The sequence below is a fragment of the Lissotriton helveticus genome, chromosome 12 (genome assembly GCF_964261635.1).
Source record: "Lissotriton helveticus chromosome 12, aLisHel1.1, whole genome shotgun sequence".
In the NCBI taxonomy this organism is placed as follows: Eukaryota; Metazoa; Chordata; class Amphibia; order Caudata; family Salamandridae; genus Lissotriton; species Lissotriton helveticus.
The window spans coordinates 259,431,508-259,453,308 of record NC_136073.1 but is presented as its reverse complement, the minus strand read 5'-3'; the positions used below and the strand labels follow the sequence as shown (position 1 = coordinate 259,453,308).

General features: G+C 47.6%; 1 protein-coding gene across 2 annotated transcripts in view; it reads right to left on the bottom strand.

The window, feature by feature from the left end:
- WWP2 (WW domain containing E3 ubiquitin protein ligase 2) overlaps positions 1-21,801 on the bottom strand; it is a 523,918-nt gene that overhangs the window by 315,309 nt on the left and 186,808 nt on the right. For both annotated transcript variants that reach the window (XM_078669521.1, XM_078669522.1), the window contains exon 4: positions 21,734-21,801. This exon is cut by the window's right edge and continues 20 nt beyond it. In XM_078669521.1, coding sequence (XP_078525647.1) covers positions 21,734-21,801 — 68 coding nt within the window. The remainder of the gene's footprint in view (positions 1-21,733) is intronic.

Sequence of the window (21,801 nt, the reverse complement as noted above, 5' to 3'; positions counted from 1 at the left end):
CTGTTCGCTAAGCGGATGCGAAAATGGGATTGCTGGGAGTAGGTCAAAGGAGTTGAGCATACGGCTTAGGGCATCCCCCTGTGACAAGTGCTCAAAATGAAAGCCCTGCATCCTCGCACACCCAAACTACTCCATACAGACAATTGCAGAGTCACCACAAGGGTGGATTTTGAAATCTCCCATTATCATAAGGCTCTTTGTGACAGAGCCACGCATTATCCTTAAAAGAATGCATAGCTCGGCAATTTTACACCCCCCCTCTAAAGCCATGGAATTATAAAAATTAATAATTCCGGGATTGTTTTTTCCTCTTTTCAAAATGATTGCTTGTATGTTTTTATTAGAGAAAGGGACTAACTGGATCTTACAGGACACGGCCAATGCTATAAATATGACTAAACCGCCACTAGCTCTGCCATGTACTGATGGTGTTGCTGGGACAAAGAAAGCTTTGTAGCCCTCCAATGATAGGCTGTAATCAACCAGCCAGGTCTCCTGCAAAAAAAATCACAGAAAAACTGCCTGATGAACTGCAGCCACATCAGATCCCTGAATTTCCCAGCTAAGCCTGCAATATTCCATGACACAACATTATAAATGTCCTGGTTATGTTGATTTACCTGGATTCCTGCCAATACAGAAGCCTTACTCCGGGGGCTAAACCTCTCCAACCCTACCCTATCCCCAGACACAATATCTTGTGTGGTTATACAAGATTCCTCATGCCCTTGGGTTAATGCTCCTACTGACGGAGGCCTCGAGTGTAGTCAATCGCACTCTTCCAGCCTAGAAAGGGCTGAAAACCTGTTAGAGAGCTCCAGCCGGGGAACCGACTGTTGCCCTTCTTAGCTCCCTACGCCTCCCAATTGGAATAAAGAGCCCATACCCGGTGCCACATTAAATCTTTGAGCCCGACCGTCAATGAGCAAATTTGAATTCAACCGGCTTCTTGGAAGAACCTTATAGAAGAAACCTAATGGGAGGGCTTATATGCCAAAGTCACTGTTAGAAGAATTAAGGTAGACCTCCCTTCTATCCACAAGGTAGCTACAGTTAAAATTCACAATAATACAATCGCCCCCTTCATTTTTCCGAGAGCTCCCTATCCTCCCTACTCGGCGCACCATTCAAATATTAAGTTCTACCATGGGTTCCAGTGAGGTATTACTAGATAGCCAATAGGTTACCTTATTTCTGGGTTGAGTGAAATTTTCCTGAGATCCATGGGGGAGTGGCGGGACATTTGTCAAAATCACTACCAGGGGTGTAGATTGCTGTGGAAGATCAACAACTACTAAATTCTGATTGGCGGAAGTGGGGGCAGGAGTGGGGGGTCCCTGATGATCAGCTAAGGCTTTTCCTGTCTTCTGCGGAGCCTGGCCCTGCCCGATAAATGATTGAGCCCTAATGGTATCAGGTCCGTGGCTCACACCATCAGCTACCCCACCTAGATCTTTTGCAGCCACATTTGCGGTACTATGCTGATTGGGGGTTGGCAGACTGCCACCACTTCTGCAGATGGAGGAATAAGGCGTGACATCGTGGAGACTACATTTCAATTAGGAATAGGTGTAATCAGTGGAAGCTTATTGAGTTCTACCAGAGTTTTCTCAATATGGTCCAATTTTCCCACAATGGGACTCAACCTATCATCCAACATGCAACTCATGATGGATTTAAATGCTTCCAACATGTCCTGGTTAACTGTATTTTCCAGTTGATTGGGAGCTACCTTCTTTTTATTTACCGAGTTAAAGGGTAAATTTGGTTTAATTTGTTTTGCCTGCCTGGCTATTGGGTTGGACTTCCTTTTAACACTCCCACTTGACCTAAGGGCCTCCTTAATATTTCCTAATGGGCCCACATTGCAGGGTGCTAACCGGGGCACGTGATTCACATTGCCATCGGGCTCCTCCAACCCCAACAGGGGTTCTAATTCCCCACTCACCTTATTCGCAATGATTACAGTTGGAGAGAGTACTCTATGGTACTCTATGGGGAGCCTGACGGGGGGAACCCTGCAGGAGTGATGCGTCTCCAGTTAACTGGGAGTTGTCACTCAGCCCAGGAGATGATAGGGGACTCAGTGAATCAATAACAGTTTCCCTTGTTACAATGATGCCCCCCCCCCCGTCTGCAATAGTGCACCTCTTAAGGGAGATATGGACAAACGCCTGTTGGACTTTGGCCCTTAGGGCAGGTTCACCCCTAGACTTTTTGCTTGAAATGGTGACCTGGAGATGGTGATTGTTGGATTGTGCGCACTTTCACTGTGTCCCAGTGGAAAGTGCGTGCGCACTCTGATGAGTGCATGTGCTGAGCTAGGCCTGCCCGCCCATAGGAATGCATGGGGAATGTATGTGTCCCTGGTAGTTCCTGATGCGTGGGGTGTACAGGCTTGAGTCTGGTATGTGTGAACTCGTGTGAGTGAATGCTGCGCAACGGTGTATGCAGCATGTATGTGTCTAGTAGCGAAGCGCCATTTCTAGACATGGCTGTACGTGTGCTGTGAGGGTGCTGGCGTGTGATTGGCTGGAGCTGGCTGGCATGCCAGGCTCCAGGAAGTCTGGATGGGTCTGCCCGGTGGTGAGTGGGAGATTAGCATGAGTGATGTGTGGGAGGAGTGTACCTGTGTCCTGGATGGGCTGGGTTTTCCCCACACAATGCTGGCTCCGCCCCCCTGTGGTGTGTCTAATGACCCAAGCCCTGCCAGTGAATAGAGAGGGTGGTTGAGGTAAACAGAGTACTCAAGAACCAGCTGCGACTGGTTCCGCCCCCACTCTACACCCTTGAACAAAGGCATGCACTGTATAAAAATGGGGCTGTGTCCCCACAGAAGTTGTTCTCTTCCAGGATCCTGAGGGGGCTGTTGCTGCTGGGCCAGAGGACCGCCACTTGGGGTGTCTCCCTGCCTGGAGACCCAGTGTGCTGGCTCTGGGCCCAGCTTTGCCCCTTACCTGCCTACAAGGACTTTTGCTGGGTCCTTTCCTGATTTATAGCGCTAGGAGCGCTTGGCTTTTCCCTCTAGCGCTTGAGAGCGCTTTGTTTCGTCCTAGCGCTGGGAGCGCTGGGGTTTGTGCCCACTAGCACTGGAGAGCGCTTTATATTGACCCCGAGGCGCTTGGGAGCGCTTTCGTAAGGCAGGTGCCCACCCTGCATTCTTGCTGCTCTAGCGGCTGCCCACGCCGCATATTTGCGTGATTTATCACCCCCGGATTGCCACTACAAGACGAGCTTCCCTCGGGCCGCCGCTCTGCCCACGGCGACCCGGAAGCACCTCTCTGGCCGGCCAATCAGAAAGCAGGCCGACGGAAGTCCCGCCCCCACAGCCGCGACCCGGAAGTCAGGCAGGCCGGGGGCAGGACAGAGAGGCAGGCGGAAGCTGCTGCCTGCCGGGGCTCCCATGTGAAGGGAGAGCCCCGGGAGAAGTGCTGCAGGGAGCGAGGCTCCTGTGTGAAGAGGAGAGCCCCGCCCGTTCTGAGGAAGCCGAGGAGCGGGAGCCCTCGAGGAGGAGCTGCAGCACCTGTCCACAGAGAGCCGGTGAGTGGAAAACCGGCTGGGGGAGCGGGAGGGGGGAGCGAGGTCGCGCCCCCCCTGTGCTGTGCTAGCTTTATGGCCTTGGGGTGCTAAAGCCCCTGAGAGGCTCCTGGGGCATCTAGATCGTTTTTGAGCCTGTCGAGGCTCCACCAGTCTGGGGGCAGTGTCCTTTAAGTGCAGAGTCCCCCGTGAGGGATTCCAACGAAGCGCTATAGTTGTGTAGAGCCACGAGGCTCCAGGGGCATTTTAGGCACAGCGAGTCTCCCGAGCGGGGCTCCTAGCTAGCGTGGGCCATTGTCCTCGAGTCCCCCAGAGGGGGGACTACCACAAAAAGGTGCCACAGTTGTGTTTGAGCCTGAGAGGCTCAGAGGGGACATTTTCTTGCTTTAAGAGCCCAGAGAGGCTCTGAGAGGGCCATTCGTTTTGTGAGCCCAGAGAGGCTCTGCAGTGCCACAGTGGTGGTTCTTGAGCCAGAGAGGCTCCAACGTTGCCCTAATTTCCCTGCACCAGTTGCCCAGCACTTTGTGGGCAACTGCTACGTTTAGGCCCCCCCTGACATTGGACACAGGGCGTCCTAGCCCCAGAGAGGCCAGTTGGCCTAGGGACAGTCACAGGTGGTGACTTACGTGAGTTTGGCGCAGTTGTACTTTCTATGCACCTCTGAATGTATTGTTTATGCGTCATGTGCCTTTACACCTCTGAATGAATGTTGTTATGCATTGCATCATGTGTTTTCCTCTTACACCCCTACAGGTATTGTAATACATAGGTGGTTGTTTTCTCCCTAGTACAGGTGGTGCTAGTGAGGTCCTGGTTACCAGTGATTACTGGTTGTGTGCTATTGTGTGCTACAGTGATTTTACATGCAAAAGTATTATTTCTGAAAGTGTTACTTCTGATTCCTGACAGTGGTCCAGGTGGCCCTGTCTTGTAAATAATCCCTTGTAAATTCTGCCCGTGCCTCTGGCACATTGTAAAGTGTGTGTTTTATCTAATGTGTTTTGGTGTAATACAAAGGCTATTTTTATATAACCTTGTGTGGAGTTTCCTTTGTGGTGGGCCTTTGGTTGTTGTTGCTGGGGTGCGTGCGCAAATACTTAACTTACATCGCCTCCAAGTTTAGCCTTGCTGCTCGCGCCACGTTACCTAGAGGGTGAGTAGGGGTTATCTTGGCGTGTAACTCCCTTGCCCTGACTTGGGGGTGGTGGTCTCTGACTGACTTTGGCGAAAGCCCTGGCCAGCCGGGGATCCCATTTCCAACATTGGCGGCAAGCGGCGGGATAAGGATTTGTGTTTGCGTTGTACCTTAGTAGTAACTGGCCATACCACAAAGCTCTGCATTTAGATGACCACATTTTTAGGGGATTGTATTGTTTTGGAAGTTTCATTATTTTCTTCTCCTGAAGAGTGTCATTTGATTGTGTTCAGTACATTTGTCCCCCGCCCTGCTTCCAGAGTTTGGTACCTGTGTCGCTTTTGGTCAGGTTGAGAAGTCAGGGGTGGTAGAAACTGCCTTACCGATCCGAGGGGAGGGTGTGTGTGGATGAATGGTGTGTTTTCCTGGACGCATGAGTATGAGTTCTCTTTGATAAGGAGATTGTTGAAGTTTTGGAATTGTGTCCTCTTACTTCAGATTGTTCAGTCCCCTGTGTTGCACGTGTCTGTGATCATCCTGCCAAGATGGAGTCTGCTTTTAATGTCTGGGGTCTGTTTTTGCATGAACTGAGAGAGTTTTGCGAAGAGAGAGACATTGCAGTGAATGAGTCAGACACCCAGTCCCAACTTAAGGGCAACCTGATCCAATGGCAGAAGGATGACTGGGAGCGAGAGCACAGTGAGGAGAGGGCCCGGGTCTCACACCATGAGGGTGGTGGGTCAGAGGGGAGCCCTGAAGAGTCTGAGGAGGAGGAAGAAGATGACAGCACAGGGACGCCAGCAGAGAGTGAGGACCCCATAGATAGGGAGTCCCTTGCTGGGTCCAGTTTAGGAGGCAGCGCCTCATCCCTTTCCCTGTCCCCAGAGGAGCTGGAAGATAGGAGGAGAGAAAGGGAGCACCAGCTGGCTTTAGAGAGGCTCAGGTTGGAGCATGCCCAGGCTATGGCACAGCTGGGCATTAGAAAGCAACAGCTGGAGGTTAAGAAGCAACAGCTAGAGACCGAGAGGGTCTTAGCGCAGGAAAGGATAGAGGAGGCTGAGAGGGCCTCCACCAGAGGCGAAGTAGCTCTGGAGGGTAGACTATCCCCTGCGCGCAGTGTTGAGTTTCTGGATCCCCCAGGGAGGGTTGGGTCCAGTGGTGGCAGCTATTTAAATCTCAGTCTAGAAAGTCCCAGTTCCCAGAGTATGGTTCCTGTTTCCCCAGAGGAGGAGAATAGGTTGAGGTTTAGGAACCTTAGGAAACCGTCTCATCAGTCTTGGGAAGACTTTGAGGATGACTGTTGTAGAGCCCTGTGTGATTGGGTACGGGAGCCCACGAAATGTGATTGGGACCTATTGCTCGATATGTTTCTCAGAGAGCAGTTGCTCAGTTGTTGTTCACCAGGGTTGCGCCAACACCTGTTAGGGTGTGGATTGTCTGAACCATGTGAGCTGGCAGAGGAAGCAGACCGCTGGGAAGGGACCAGAGGTTCTCTAGAGTCATTAGGGAGTGAGTCCAAAAGAAGTGGTTCAGGTATCTTCCAGCCCAGCGTGGTGGAAGAGGCTCAGTGTAGCCCAGCTAGGTCCCAGGATAGCGAGGAGGGTGTAGGGGCTCACTGCCTGGCTCAGTGGAGCAGGAGTGAGGGGGAGACCGAGGTTCCCCAGACGCCCGAAGCCCTGCCTCAGGACTTGGATGGTTTCTTGAGGGAACACCAGGTTGGGGACCTAGGCTGTCCTGTTAGTCCACTTGAGGAGGATCTCCTAGTGAGTAGAGGACCTGGAGTGTCTGTAACCAGAGCTCCTGTGGTTCTAGAGTCTGGCAGTACCGCTCCGGTAGGGAGGGTACAGGAGTCCAGAGTGAGGAGTGATTGGGGGAGTTCCCCAGTGGAAGGACCAGTGGGTCAGGGACTACCCAGTTGGGCTAGGTTCCCGTGTAGTGACCATGGTAACAACACTTCTGGTCTGGGGGATCTTCACGCACTGTCAGGTGGACAGAGGGCGGGAGATCTGCGCCAGACAGACAGTCACACAACAGATGTGACATTTGTTAGCCTCAGGGGGATGGAGTGTAAGTCCCCAGAAGTCCTGGAGTGCCAGGCAATTGTTCCACCGAAGGTTTTAGACCAGAGGTTGGAAGGCCAGGTTCAGGATCGGCCTGACCTGAAGGGTAGGACGACTGTAACCAGTGTCCTGACCGGTTCTTCTTCCAGAGGAACTTCTCCAGGTGGGAGAGGGCAGACCTCTGGAAGGGGGTGCAGAGGGTGGGAGAGCCCACCTCTGACCCCGGTGCAACCTGAGTGGATAAGTCCTGGGTTGGAATGGCGTTCTAGGGGTACCCCTCGCAGAGGGAGGAGGAACCCTAGGAGAAGAGGTAGGGGGAGGAGAGCCTTCCCCGAGACTCCTGGTCCGCCTGAGGTTGTAGGCCCTAGGCTGGAGTACCAGTGGCAGTCTAGTCCTGTCTTGCAGACAGGAAGAGTGGAAAATGGCTCCTATTTGCCAGGGGTTACTACCCCCCGCTCTGCGAATTGGCATGGACCAGTGGCACCTGGGTGGCCCAGGGCCTGGTCCTGGCCGCGGACAACTTGGGAGTACCAGTGGGGTAGCCCAGTTGGTCCAGACAGTGTGTTTAGAAGGAATCCCATGGGTTCACCGTGGCGTAGAACAGGAGGGTGTCCCTGCAGTTGTGGGCCCGCGTCTGTGTTCTATCGCCCCAAGCAGGGAAGTCCATCACGGTGGTGATTGGTCTCCCCTGCGTTTTGGCTGGAAGGGGGTTATGTTGGACTTTGGCCCTTAGGGCAGGTTCACCCCTAGACTTTTTGCTTGAAATGGTGACCTGGAGATGGTGATTGTTGGATTGTGCGCACTTTCACTGTGTCCCAGTGGAAAGTGCGTGCGCACTCTGATGAGTGCATGTGCTGAGCTAGGCCTGCCCGCCCATAGGAATGCATGGGGAATGTATGTGTCCCTGGTAGTTCCTGATGCGTGGGGTGTACAGGCTTGAGTCTGGTATGTGTGAACTCGTGTGAGTGAATGCTGCGCAACGGTGTATGCAGCATGTATGTGTCTAGTAGCGAAGCGCCATTTCTAGACATGGCTGTACGTGTGCTGTGAGGGTGCTGGCGTGTGATTGGCTGGAGCTGGCTGGCATGCCAGGCTCCAGGAAGTCTGGATGGGTCTGCCCGGTGGTGAGTGGGAGATTAGCATGAGTGATGTGTGGGAGGAGTGTACCTGTGTCCTGGATGGGCTGGGTTTTCCCCACACAATGCTGGCTCCGCCCCCCTGTGGTGTGTCTAATGACCCAAGCCCTGCCAGTGAATAGAGAGGGTGGTTGAGGTAAACAGAGTACTCAAGAACCAGCTGCGACTGGTTCCGCCCCCACTCTACACCCTTGAACAAAGGCATGCACTGTATAAAAATGGGGCTGTGTCCCCACAGAAGTTGTTCTCTTCCAGGATCCTGAGGGGGCTGTTGCTGCTGGGCCAGAGGACCGCCACTTGGGGTGTCTCCCTGCCTGGAGACCCAGTGTGCTGGCTCTGGGCCCAGCTTTGCCCCTTACCTGCCTACAAGGACTTTTGCTGGGTCCTTTCCTGATTTATAGCGCTAGGAGCGCTTGGCTTTTCCCTCTAGCGCTTGAGAGCGCTTTGTTTCGTCCTAGCGCTGGGAGCGCTGGGGTTTGTGCCCACTAGCGCTGGAGAGCGCTTTATATTGACCCCGAGGCGCTTGGGAGCGCTTTCGTAAGGCAGGTGCCCACCCTGCATTCTTGCTGCTCTAGCGGCTGCCCACGCCGCATATTTGCGTGATTTATCACCCCCGGATTGCCACTACAAGACGAGCTTCCCTCGGGCCGCCGCTCTGCCCACGGCGACCCGGAAGCACCTCTCTGGCCGGCCAATCAGAAAGCAGGCCGACGGAAGTCCCGCCCCCACAGCCGCGACCCGGAAGTCAGGCAGGCCGGGGGCAGGACAGAGAGGCAGGCGGAAGCTGCTGCCTGCCGGGGCTCCCATGTGAAGGGAGAGCCCCGGGAGAAGTGCTGCAGGGAGCGAGGCTCCTGTGTGAAGAGGAGAGCCCCGCCCGTTCTGAGGAAGCCGAGGAGCGGGAGCCCTCGAGGAGGAGCTGCAGCACCTGTCCACAGAGAGCCGGTGAGTGGAAAACCGGCTGGGGGAGCGGGAGGGGGGAGCGAGGTCGCGCCCCCCCTGTGCTGTGCTAGCTTTATGGCCTTGGGGTGCTAAAGCCCCTGAGAGGCTCCTGGGGCATCTAGATCGTTTTTGAGCCTGTCGAGGCTCCACCAGTCTGGGGGCAGTGTCCTTTAAGTGCAGAGTCCCCCGTGAGGGATTCCAACGAAGCGCTATAGTTGTGTAGAGCCACGAGGCTCCAGGGGCATTTTAGGCACAGCGAGTCTCCCGAGCGGGGCTCCTAGCTAGCGTGGGCCATTGTCCTCGAGTCCCCCAGAGGGGGGACTACCACAAAAAGGTGCCACAGTTGTGTTTGAGCCTGAGAGGCTCAGAGGGGACATTTTCTTGCTTTAAGAGCCCAGAGAGGCTCTGAGAGGGCCATTCGTTTTGTGAGCCCAGAGAGGCTCTGCAGTGCCACAGTGGTGGTTCTTGAGCCAGAGAGGCTCCAACGTTGCCCTAATTTCCCTGCACCAGTTGCCCAGCACTTTGTGGGCAACTGCTACGTTTAGGCCCCCCCTGACATTGGACACAGGGCGTCCTAGCCCCAGAGAGGCCAGTTGGCCTAGGGACAGTCACAGGTGGTGACTTACGTGAGTTTGGCGCAGTTGTACTTTCTATGCACCTCTGAATGTATTGTTTATGCGTCATGTGCCTTTACACCTCTGAATGAATGTTGTTATGCATTGCATCATGTGTTTTCCTCTTACACCCCTACAGGTATTGTAATACATAGGTGGTTGTTTTCTCCCTAGTACAGGTGGTGCTAGTGAGGTCCTGGTTACCAGTGATTACTGGTTGTGTGCTATTGTGTGCTACAGTGATTTTACATGCAAAAGTATTATTTCTGAAAGTGTTACTTCTGATTCCTGACAGTGGTCCAGGTGGCCCTGTCTTGTAAATAATCCCTTGTAAATTCTGCCCGTGCCTCTGGCACATTGTAAAGTGTGTGTTTTATCTAATGTGTTTTGGTGTAATACAAAGGCTATTTTTATATAACCTTGTGTGGAGTTTCCTTTGTGGTGGGCCTTTGGTTGTTGTTGCTGGGGTGCGTGCGCAAATACTTAACTTACATCGCCTCCAAGTTTAGCCTTGCTGCTCGCGCCACGTTACCTAGAGGGTGAGTAGGGGTTATCTTGGCGTGTAACTCCCTTGCCCTGACTTGGGGGTGGTGGTCTCTGACTGACTTTGGCGAAAGCCCTGGCCAGCCGGGGATCCCATTTCCAACAACGCCTGTTAACTAATTTAATTTCCCTATCAATCACAGAAGCAGCTCTTATCAGGAAGTCGTCCATAGTTGTAACATTAGCCCTGGTGGCAACCCGCGTCCCCTCTTGACAAACTTGAGTCTTCCTTCTCCCCTTGATAAACACTCAGAGTTTACCCCCTGTACCCACTGGAGATTAACACCCAAACACTCGTGTAATACCTAGCTCCCTGTCATATAACAATGACACCACTGAATAATCCACAATGCACTGCAGCAAGCAACCCACTCAATAGGTTTGCTAGACAACAGTCCAGACCAAATTTGTCTCACCGCAGAATATTACAAGTAGGGGCCAAGAGAGTGGGCCCGGCCCAGCCTTGTCCTGTCTTTGACCGGCGCGGACAGGCCCGCCCTTGGCCCGTGCGTGTCCCGCGCTGCGGGAGCCCTGGCCCCCTTTTGAGGGCCTCCTGGCGCACGGTGAGGTGCGCGACGTGCGCGCCGCACAGAACGCTGGGATTTGTGGTTCCATGGCAGGCGAGCAGCAATGGCGGATCTCCGGCGCCTCGCGCCTACCAACAGGTGTATTGCTCCGTAAGCAAGACTGTTGCAAGTGTCCCCAGTAAGATTTCAACGAGACCAGGTAAGTTCAGATCGGGCTTCCTGATTGATTGATTGAATGTGGGTAATCTGTTTTCAGCTTCTGTATTTAAGGCCCCAGTATGTGATATTGTATTTGCTATTCTAAACTTGTAATGGTTTTAATTACCACACATATAAATAAAAATATTGATACAAGCTACTCCGGACGAATGCTTCAAAAACATTAATATAAGAATGTAGCACTACAAATCGGAGACAGGGCTAGCTCCTGCCCAATTTGGCAAATGTGAATGAAATTTGACTAAACTTTATTCACCCACCAAGCGTTTAAAAAAATAGAAATCAGTACACAAGGTATATATATCCTGCTTGGATTTAATAAATGGGATGTTGGTTGGTGTTCCTTAGACCTCTCTCACCCTGCTCAACAGTCCAAAGCCAGGCTCATCACTTCCAAGAAGAAATTTGATCACATTACCCTGATTCTGAGAGACCTAAATTGGCTACCCTTGGAAGCGAGGATACCATTTAAGTTCTGTTACCTCACTCACAAATGTATCCATCTAAAAAATCAACTTTAACTGGCTAATCTGTTTATCATACCTGGAGGTCAGCAGGGCCATGGATGCAGAATCTCCATGCATCTATACATCGCTGGATATTCTGAAATTCAAAAGTACCCTGCCATGAATTACTCTTTCACTGATGATGCTACTGACGTGTCTCTATCCCTGGAAATACAAACTCAACCCAATCTACTATATATTTCAGGAAACAATTTCCAGGTGTAGAGAAAAGGAGAAATGTTGGTTTTCACAGCAGAATGCAAGCATAAGTAATATTGTCTGTGCGAGAGACTATCAGAAAAGTGGAAATAAGAGATGAAGTGCTCAGGTACGGAGGACGGTATTAGCTGAAATAAGAGTTAATTTCAAGTGGTACAGAGAATGGGGCAACTGTTCGGAGACTGGAGATCAATAATAGTAAGGATTGATATCACAGAGAAATGAGAGCTGTCCGGTGAAACACCATCCGGAAGTAAATCAACTCTATGGATTGAAATCCAACATTGAAGAATAAAGATTTAAACCAAAATGTCATAATTATGTTAATAGGTGCAGTATTCTTTTGACTATAACTACGCTCTTTTTTCCTGTCACATATTAGAAAATTCATTAGGACATTTTTACGTAACCTTTAGTTTTTAACTATACGATTTTTGATTTTTATTTATTGCAAGAGTTATTTATGTGTGCACCTTGTTGTAGGGGACTCTCGGATTTGATATTCTGTCACAGAGCGGAGTTTGTTTTCTGATGGAGTTGGATTATCAATAGAGTGGGTATGGCTAAAATACTGCTTTCTCGTATACATGTAGTGTGTGTGATTTATAGTGGTAAGAGGTCTTTGCTATCTATAACCAGTGGTCTTTATCAATTTGGATGCATGCTACCTGGGAGGACTGTATGTACACTGGGTGCCCATCCTGAAGTATGTCCAGTGTTCTTTCTTGCTTGGGCAACTCTATTAGTTATATTTCCCAGTAGACTTTGACAAACATGAATAATGGACATATGCAGATTACGTTCCCCACAGCGCAATCAGTTCACTCATTCTTACCCACCTTCGGTGATGTGGGGACAAACTGTCTCAAGTCAATGGCATGAGAGCCGTGGCAGGTTGGATGGCCCAGAACTTCCTCCAATGCAACGTGACTAAAACCGAAGTCATGTTATTTGGAGGGGCCACCCTGCTCTGGTCTCCGGATTGGTGGCCACTTGAGCTAGGACCTGTTCCTGTGCCCAAACAGACCATCAAAAATTTGGGAGTACGCCTGGACCAAACACTGATTTTAAAAGACCATGTCAGTCAAGTCACGGGAACATGTTTCCGAATAATTGGTCTCTTACGGCGCATTTTCCCCTTCCTGCCAGACATCCACAGGAAAACGCTGGTACAGGCACTAGTACTCGGGCGGATAGACTATTGCAATGGTCTATTCATCTCCGCTAATCAAGAACAAATTTGTAAACTGCAGGTGGTACAGAACACCGCTGCTAGACTCATCTTGAATGCTCCCCCCCGTACCCCGTCACGCCCCCTCCTTTCGTACCTTCACTGGCTTCCAGTGCAAAAACGGGTCAATTTTAAACTTTGCTGCATAATGCATAAATGCATCTATGGGTCCGGTCCTAAATACTTAAAAGACATTTTTGCTCTCTACTCTCCTGGACGTGCTTTGCGCTCCAGTAATACCATGTTGATGCATGTACCCAAAATTACCAGAGCGAGACAAGGTGGCCGAGCACCATCTTTCAAAGGCCCCCTACTATGGAACTCCCTCCCTCCACAACTGAGACACATCTCCAATTTACTCTCTTTTAGGAAAAAAATTAAAAACATTCCTATTTACCCAAGATTAATTCACTTTTCCCCTCACTTTGCCTGCCCTTTCAATAAGCATTCGACTCATTCAGAAGCTACGCGCGGAGATACCCCTTCGGGGCTGATTCAGGCGCGCTACAAGAATATAAATAAATAAATAAATAAAGTCCTTGCACTCGAGTTAGCACGTTGCAGATTCTTTGTTTAGGATAAAGGCGGAGGATCGCGATACAGTAGTATGTAGGTGAGGGGGTAAATTGGATGATCCCACATCATGGCATCTTCTGCAGATGCAGCCTTCCACTGGCCGATTAATACGTTTTATGGCAAGGCAGCTAAGCCTCCACCAAGCTGATGGTTCAGAGTGTGTGTTCTAGGCAGTAGCAGCCTTCCTAGGCCTTTCGGATTTCCTTCAACAGCGTCACAGGTTCTCATGCTGATGGTGACAGCAGCACCAAAACACAGCCTACAATGGCTGCCAGAAGGACACATAGATTGTCAAATTCGAGCAGTCTTTTATGTGAAGTTGTCAATGTAAACCACTGTGAGAGACTAGGAGACCCATCCTCAGCACAAGTCATTCCAGGCTTTGCAAACTCACTCAGGCAGTTTACCTTCTCTGCCAGGAACACACTGGGCTACTCTTCCTGGACAACCTATCCTCCTGCAGTGCCAGACAAACTCCTTCTCTCTCTCTCAGGAGGCAGCCAGGATTCTAGGCACTAGGCAAACCATCAGTTGCTCCAGTAGAAACTGTAGACTTGGGTAATGTCCCCTCACCTCCGGGAGACTGGCTGTTAGATAGACACCAGTTCTGGCTACACAGCACAGCAGTCCCAGTACTCTGCAGAACACTACCCTCCTTGGTCAAGAAGATCTTGGACCTGAAACAAAGTGGGATGGTTTGGATCCCACTGTTATACACATTTTCCAGGCAATGGATGTGGATCCGTAATCACAATCTTCAGTACTGGTTTGTGTTGTTTCTTCTCCAGCTGATCCTTCTCACAACAGGTAGCACCAAGCCTTCTCCAAGCAGGATCATTCACAACAGGCGCAATCAACTGCATGTCTAGAGATATGGATTTAGTTCTGCTGAGCATATTCCCTTTGGGAGAGCTCATATGGCACAGACTTGCCCTGGACTAGACTAATCAAGCCCACATTGTTGGACCGTCTCTGGATCCTGTTACGTCTACAGACACAGACCTCATTCCGTGGAGCATTTTCCATTTTGGAAGAGCTCACCCTGGATTTGAACAACTGAGCCCACAACTTTGGGACCATTACTTGGTACTATGACTGAATTGTTGCATGTTTGACTGGCCAGAGCTTACTCAACCCTTCAGCTTCAGCATAGTGGACCCATAGTCATGGATTGACTGTATTGAATGCTTACACTATCTACGTAATCAATTAGCACTACAGAATTATATGTAATCCATTCCTAATGAAGACCTGAAATTCACCTAGGGTTGAAACGCCGTTGACCATTCAGGATATTCCTTGATGTGCTTTGGTTCTCAACATGTCCTTCATTTATTGTGTTCTAATTACCAATGGTTTGTAACCAATTGTAAATACTATTGCGCCTTTTCACTGGTTCTTTCCACTTTTTCATCTGTTCACTTGCGCCATTCACCTTTACAAGAGCACCTTCTGCACAGTTTCTTTGGATTACAACTACATACAATGTAATAGTGCTGATATAACTAACACAATTTGTATTTGTAGCTCTTAAATACAGCTGGCCTTTTTCCTAAAGAATTGTTTTTGTCTGCTTGCCTCTTCTGTCGCAATTATGAGTATGTCCTTGATCTTGGTGAAGATGATCAAGAATTTTACAATCCATAAGAGGAGCTCCCATCATTCTCTAAGGACATTATCCTTGACCCCCTTAGGGGAAGAAATGTTTTCCCCATTAAATCTGAAACATCCTAGAAGTTCTGAGTGGTTCCCTCAGGACCATGTCGCAAAATTCATTAAAAAAATGGATGAGAAACCTCTTAGAAAGGGACACTCGTAACATCCCATGAGCTTAATGCGCTAGACCTACTACTGAGGATAAAAGCCGCTATACCCCCAATATGGACCATGAACTCATTAAATTCCTATTCAAACTTGGACGTGATCCAAGAAAAGGGATGGAAAAATCCCTAAAAGGGTGCCAAGACTGTCTTCTCGACGTACTGGGACCATTAGCCAGAATCCTAGATTCCGCAGAAGACAGCCACATCAATGGCACCCCTCAACACCAATCTCATAAAACGGTAGGTAAAAAAGTCATTGTTTGTAGAGTGATGAAAAGCATTAATTTAAGAAGACCTCGTAAACCTAAATATGAAATCTTTGGGATGTCAAACTAATCCTTGATCTTTTCAATAACTGGCCTGTTAATTGTGGTAAATGGTTTCTATATCTTTTCCCTCTCTACCACTTTATCAGAATGTCCTGTGACATCATGGAATGTTTGAGTGCCTGACTGTGGTGAGATGGTCAGTTGGTCATCTCAGGCAGAGGAGCTGGTAGCTCTCTCCTGGTGGGGTTTTCTCCTTGTATCTTCCTATCTTGTAACTTGCCACCTAACTACCTGCTAATAAAGAGGGATCTTCTACTACACCTGAATTACGCATCTTTGTTTATGTACCACAATTTGGCGACGTTTCTTGGACTAACCTACGCTGCACAGAAAGAGGATTGTAACTCAGCTTTAAGGAAACCAAGGATTGTTCTGGGACCCAGTAAAACTCTAAACAGAAGAAAACTAGTCACTTCAAGGAATCAAAGCAACGCCCAGTAAACCCCACCAGCGTCCTTTTCATTCTGGACAGCCTGTACCCTGGGCGTTTGTTGTGTGGAGGAGCCAACTGCCATCTTACTGTCATCTGGACTTTGCCTGCCTCCAGCCACAAAAGCGTCTGAGTTTCAGCTGGCCTGATCACCCTACTGCTTCTCTACGGCTTTTGTACTGTGACAGTTCGCCCTTTTTGCATCTACTGTGAAACAGGTGAGACCAGTGTGTTCTCCCACTGTGTGGGCACGTTTCTCCTGTTAGCACTTCCTTTGTCTGCTTTCATGGAAGTGTCTCGACGCAAGCAGTTTTCACTCCCTCACAACAGTCTTCTTTAATCTACGTTTTCAAGTGTGTGTTCTCCCACAGTGTTAGGTTTCTCCTGCTTTCTTTCCTGGCTTAATTTGTGTACTTCAGGACATTGTCAAGAGCGTGAGCCGACACTAGACTGTGTGGAAGCCGATCTACATATGGATGGTGTGTGCAGGACATCTTTATTGTATTTTGTGTGCATTTACTTTGAGGCAGTTGAACCATTACGTTTTAAACAAGTCTGGTCTCATTGGGACTTGGCGCTTCTCGCAGTTAAAAGCATGAGTGGCCGCTCCTTCAACACTGTTGTGCCGGCAAATCACAATTTAGAAATGTACACGGGGCGCACGTATAACTTTGAAGGCATGAGTTACCTTCCCTCCATTACCGTTGAGATGACAGGTTTAAATTTAAAAATGCACACAAGCCGCGCACATCTTACCTCTTCACGAGAGGCACCCTGTCATATCTCTATGACGTCTGTCTTCGTTCCTCTTGCTTTCACTGCCCTCAGAAGTCTTCACGCAGCAACGTGCCTTGAGCCATTCGGTGTGCGTCGTGCAGACGTACCGCCATGTTGGAATTGCAATAACCTTGTCAGTCTGCCGCAGCTTCGTGTGAAGTTTTTCCCGCAAAAGCGTTGCCAACCACAGTGTAATTTTCAATAAAGTTACATGCGTCAAGCAATATTGGCATATCGTCTCATAGTTTCGTTTGTGCCTGTTCTGGGACTGTCAGAGTCACTATGGAGTCGTCGCTTCTGACTAAGTTTCTCTTCCTCTCCAATGCTGGCGCAGGGACTGTGGATGTCTCAACTTTAGACGAACTCCTGCAGCTGTCTTCTTGTCTTGGTTGGAGGTTGCCTGCACGTCATCCCACTTAGTTTCCTGGTGTGAAGTCACTCATCGGAGCTTATGGACAATCCTAGCTATAAGATCTCGGGTGAGAAGTCGCTCACCGGAGCTAAACTCTTGTTTTTTTTTCTTCATTTGCTTATGCTTCACCTTATTTGTATATCAGTGTTTGTGGTGGGTTGGTGTGTGTGTTGAGCATAATGAATTGTTCCATCTTTCATTGGGAAGTTCTTCATGTGTTTTTCCCATTGTGTATTTTGCATATTGTGTCTCATGCCGTGGTGGTTACATTGACCTACACCTAGAGTTACACAGAACTTACTCTGGGTGGTCTAGTACTTTATGTTGTTCTCTTTTGTAGGGAGTTTGGTTTCCTAAGGCAACATCTTAACCCTAGGGTGTACCCTTATTTAGGGGAGGGTGAGGTGCTAGTCAATGCCATAATTTTTTTTTAAACTAGGGCGATGTTGTACCTTATGGTGTACCCTGTATGTATATATAGGGGATGTTGTAGTCTTGGTCTCATAGGGTGTGTATCCTGTGTTTCACCCTGCTTGGGCAGCTATGGTGTTTGTGTTTAATCAATGCCCCATTCATGTTCTAAGGGTTAGTACCCTATGGTGTACCCTTACTTAGGGGAAGTTGTGGGGAAATTTTGGGGCCAGTCAGTGCCAAAATTTTGTTTCCTAGGATCATGTTGTTACCCTTTGGAGAAGTCACGTTGCACACTTTTAACGTGGTGTACCCTTTCATTAGGGGAGGTTGTCAGCATGTAACTACTATGTTCAGAAGTTTCAAGGATTAGTTTCCTTTAGTGTACCGAAATGGCGTTGAACAACTTTTACATTGTTCCGTTGTGTACCCTTTTATTAGGGGAGGTTGTCTGTGATTGTCTAAGTTGCATCACTCTTCTTGGGTAGACGGAGTGCGTGGTCAGCGCTACCTCTTGGTGTAGTTGTGTCACAGTTGTCAGTGTGTGGCTACTGTGTTCTTTGTTCCAGGGGCGTTAGCATCCTCTGATGTACCCTTTTCATGGGGAGTTGTTTTGTTCCACAGTTTAAAGGTTGCCTTTCTAGGTGTACCCTTGGAAGGGAGGTTGTTAGTGCACGTCATGCACTAGTCTTTATTGCAATGCATTCCCTTTTTTCTGTGTAGGTTGCTAGTTCTTCTTATTGTGCTTACTTCCATCTGCACACATTTTGTCATTTAGTTGTTACACCCTACTTGCTTTACCAGGATCGCTACCTTGTTTTATTAAGGAGGGTGGATGGGCATGTTATGTAATTTGCATTCTTGTGTTTTGTCCAACCATGACCATTTGTGCATCTTATGAATATCTTTCTACATGCCTCTTTTAATTTTCCCTTTGTTTCTACTTTCACGCTTGAGTTTCCTACTTTTCAAATTGTCTTCTTGACTAGCTCTTGTGTCTACAGTCTCTTCTGGATCCTTCTGCTCCGCTTTAACTTCTTACTTGCTGTTGTTCGCTAACGGAAGAGGATGTGTGGTAAATGGTTTCTATATCTTTTCCCTCTCTAACACTTTATCAGAATGTCCTGTGACATCATGGAATGTTTGAGTGCCTCACTGTGGTGAGATGGTCAGTTGGTCATCTCAGGCAGAGGAGCTGGTAGCTCTCTCCTGGTGGGGTTTTCTCCTTGTATCTTCCTATCTTGTAACTTGCCACCTAACTACCTGCTAATAAAGAGGGATCTTCTACTACACCTGAACTACGCATCTTTGTTTATGTACCACATTAATACTCTCCTCAATAAATTTTTTAAAAAACCTTTCCATTAAGCTGGCTACTCTACTATGCCTAATCTCATGCAGAAGGGTCTCTAATGTCAAAGCCCTGGAGATTACGAGTAGATCTTTTAACATGTTCGGAGTCAAATTTGAGATTTATAGAAGAACAAAGACTATGTCTCATTTAGTCTTTTACCCACGTTTTGATTTATGTCCAAAACTTTGCGTTGTGGACTGCATGAGAGAGTATGTTTGCAGAATGTTTGCTCTTCGCCCTCAGGATGTTAACCGATTACTTATATCCTTTGTTAAACCCCACAAAGGCATAGTCTCGACCTCTATTGCTAGATGGGTTAAAACTGTTATGAGTTTAGCAGGTATTGACTTAAAGAAATGTGAAGCTCACTCCCTTAGAGGGGTGCTATAGCCAGTAAATCTCTCTGGTCTGGAGGTAAGTTGCACGACATTCTCAAAGCTGCTGACTGGTCAAATGCTAGCACCTTTGCACGTCATTATTGCAAGCCTATTGAACATATGTCTGATGTTGTTTTACAAAGCTACCAACATGCATAATGTAGCCTCCGTTCTTGTAATGAAATTGCGATTCTCATATTAACATGACTAGAGAATCTGGATTTCATTAAAGACACGGAGGCGGACATTATCCCTCCCATCCCACCCCTTGGTGGCCTTACAATGATTTAATGCTGTTTTTGTTACAGTTTATTACTGTACTTTTTATTAACAGTACTTGTTTCAGCTCTTGTTCCTTTTAGCTTGATAAGCTTGACACTATTTTTTACATTCAAGAGATATTTACTTCTTTCTCTTTTCAGGTAACGCTCCTTAACTGTGTGTCGTCTGGCCTTTGGTTTTACCTTTATTCTTCCTTCTCCTTCATCCTGCTCATCAGAAGATCGTTTTGATGTTTCAAGTTTCATGAACTTATTTTCCTCCACATTTAAAAGAGGCAGATTGTTGATGGCTCATGCCTTTCATGTGTTGCTATTGTTCTATTCTGGAACCTTTTAATATTGTGATGTAAGCGGCTGCTTGGACTGCATTAAAGGAATAATGCATAAAGTCAGCCTCTGTGTCTTTAATGAAATCCAGATTCTCTAGTCATGTTAATATGAGAATCACAATTACAACTACATACAATGTAATAGTGCTGATATAACTAACACAATTTGTATTTGTAGCTCTTAAATACAGATCGCCTTTTTCCTAAAGAATTGTTTTTGTCTGCTTGCCTCTTCTGTAGCAATTTATTTTGCATTTTGTTAATTGCCAATAAATATTACCTGTTGAGACATTGTTGTTTTTTACATATAAACTCTTAGACAAAGACACACCCACACAGTCTTACCACCACACATTACAAAATACATACCCTACATGCACACACAATCAACAGAGAGAGAATGCACAAGGTTCTGGGTTTCGCATGACACCTGAACTTTACACAAGAGGGGGTCAGCAGACCACACTCTCACCGACACATATAATGGGTCTGGTCAACTATAAAAATAAAATAAAATGGTAGTCTGCCACCACAGCTTTATGCGCTCAACCCAGGAAAAGGGCACTAGTCCTATGTCCACTATAAGAACACGCTTGGTTCACCACTCCAGGTCTCAGAACAGGTCCTGGACCTCATATTGTCAGTAACAGGCATTGGTCCCCTTGCACACGCTAGATTATCAAGATCCCAGGGCCAATGTAAAAGTCAGGTTGCCAGTTTCACATGTAGTTAAGCACTCATGGCAAGTTTACCAAACAGGTGACCTTCCCGTCCTAACACATTCTACTCACTCATTCACTGCCTACTCAAGACATATTCAGAAGAAAAAAAAGAACATACTCTAAGCTGAAAATGTAAAAATATGCACAGACATTGTATAAGAGCGAAACTCTGCTGGTGCCAGAAATGTTACAGTCTGTTAAGGTAATTTACCATCCTCTGGTAAGGCGATATCTTTACAAATAGAAAGACTAATGTATTATTTTGGACTGTGCTGCTTTCTGTGGAGACCTCCAGCACCACTAATTCTTCCTGTAGTCCCAACTGAACCACAATCTCATACAACAGTACAGCTTAATTGGCAGACATACATTAGATGCACACATTTTTAGCTGAAGCTAAAGTTGGGTGATTAAATTGCTTCTCTAAAGGTCCATTTAAACCAACTAGTCCTGTTACTCTGGAAAGTATATAACTGACAATAGCACCAGCATTTTCAGCCATCTGCGATATGGTTGATAAGCCTAAGACATCTAAAATTGAAAATTCCTATAAAATATTCATAAATATGTTGTTAAGTTCATCATTTAATACTGTACTATAAAATAATAAAGAGCTGATTTTTTCAAAGAGGGTTACATGTCCTAGAAATTAGACCGCAGTGCATGAATTTTGATTATTATGCAAATGTAGGTTCCCAAGGCTGAGGAAACTGACAGAAACATCAAAAGAGGGTTGAACTAAGCTTAAAAAAGCCAGGTTTTAAGCTGTTTTCTAAATATCGACTCACTTGAACTATGGCGTTGATGAGAAGGATCAGCATTCCACAGCCTGGCATAGGTGATTTCTATGATTATATCAGCAGTTAGGATGAAGCCATAATATTTGAATACACGATAAAATACAGACGAACCAATACAATACATATGCAGACCCTACATCATCGTATGACACACTAAACATAACTCAATGTTATAAAAACATAGCATGATAGATTGTTGACAACTAAAACTCAATTCATGCAGCCAAAACATTACAAATGAACGTCAGCAGTTTATTTTCTATGAATCTGTGGGTGGATGTGGATTCAATAAACCTCTCTTTAAGTCTAAAACCAACAGTTTTCCTCTATGTAGTCCCAGGCTCTGCTGTCAGTGGATTATCGTAAAATGATCAGTCTATTATATAGGCCTGTGGACATGCACATTTCTGCATCTCCGTACATTCGCCAAGTGTCAGGCGCCTTACCTTGCTTCCACTGGAACACTGGCTGTGGCTAGGACTGGACTCAGCATTCCATCAAGTCCATTGGTGGT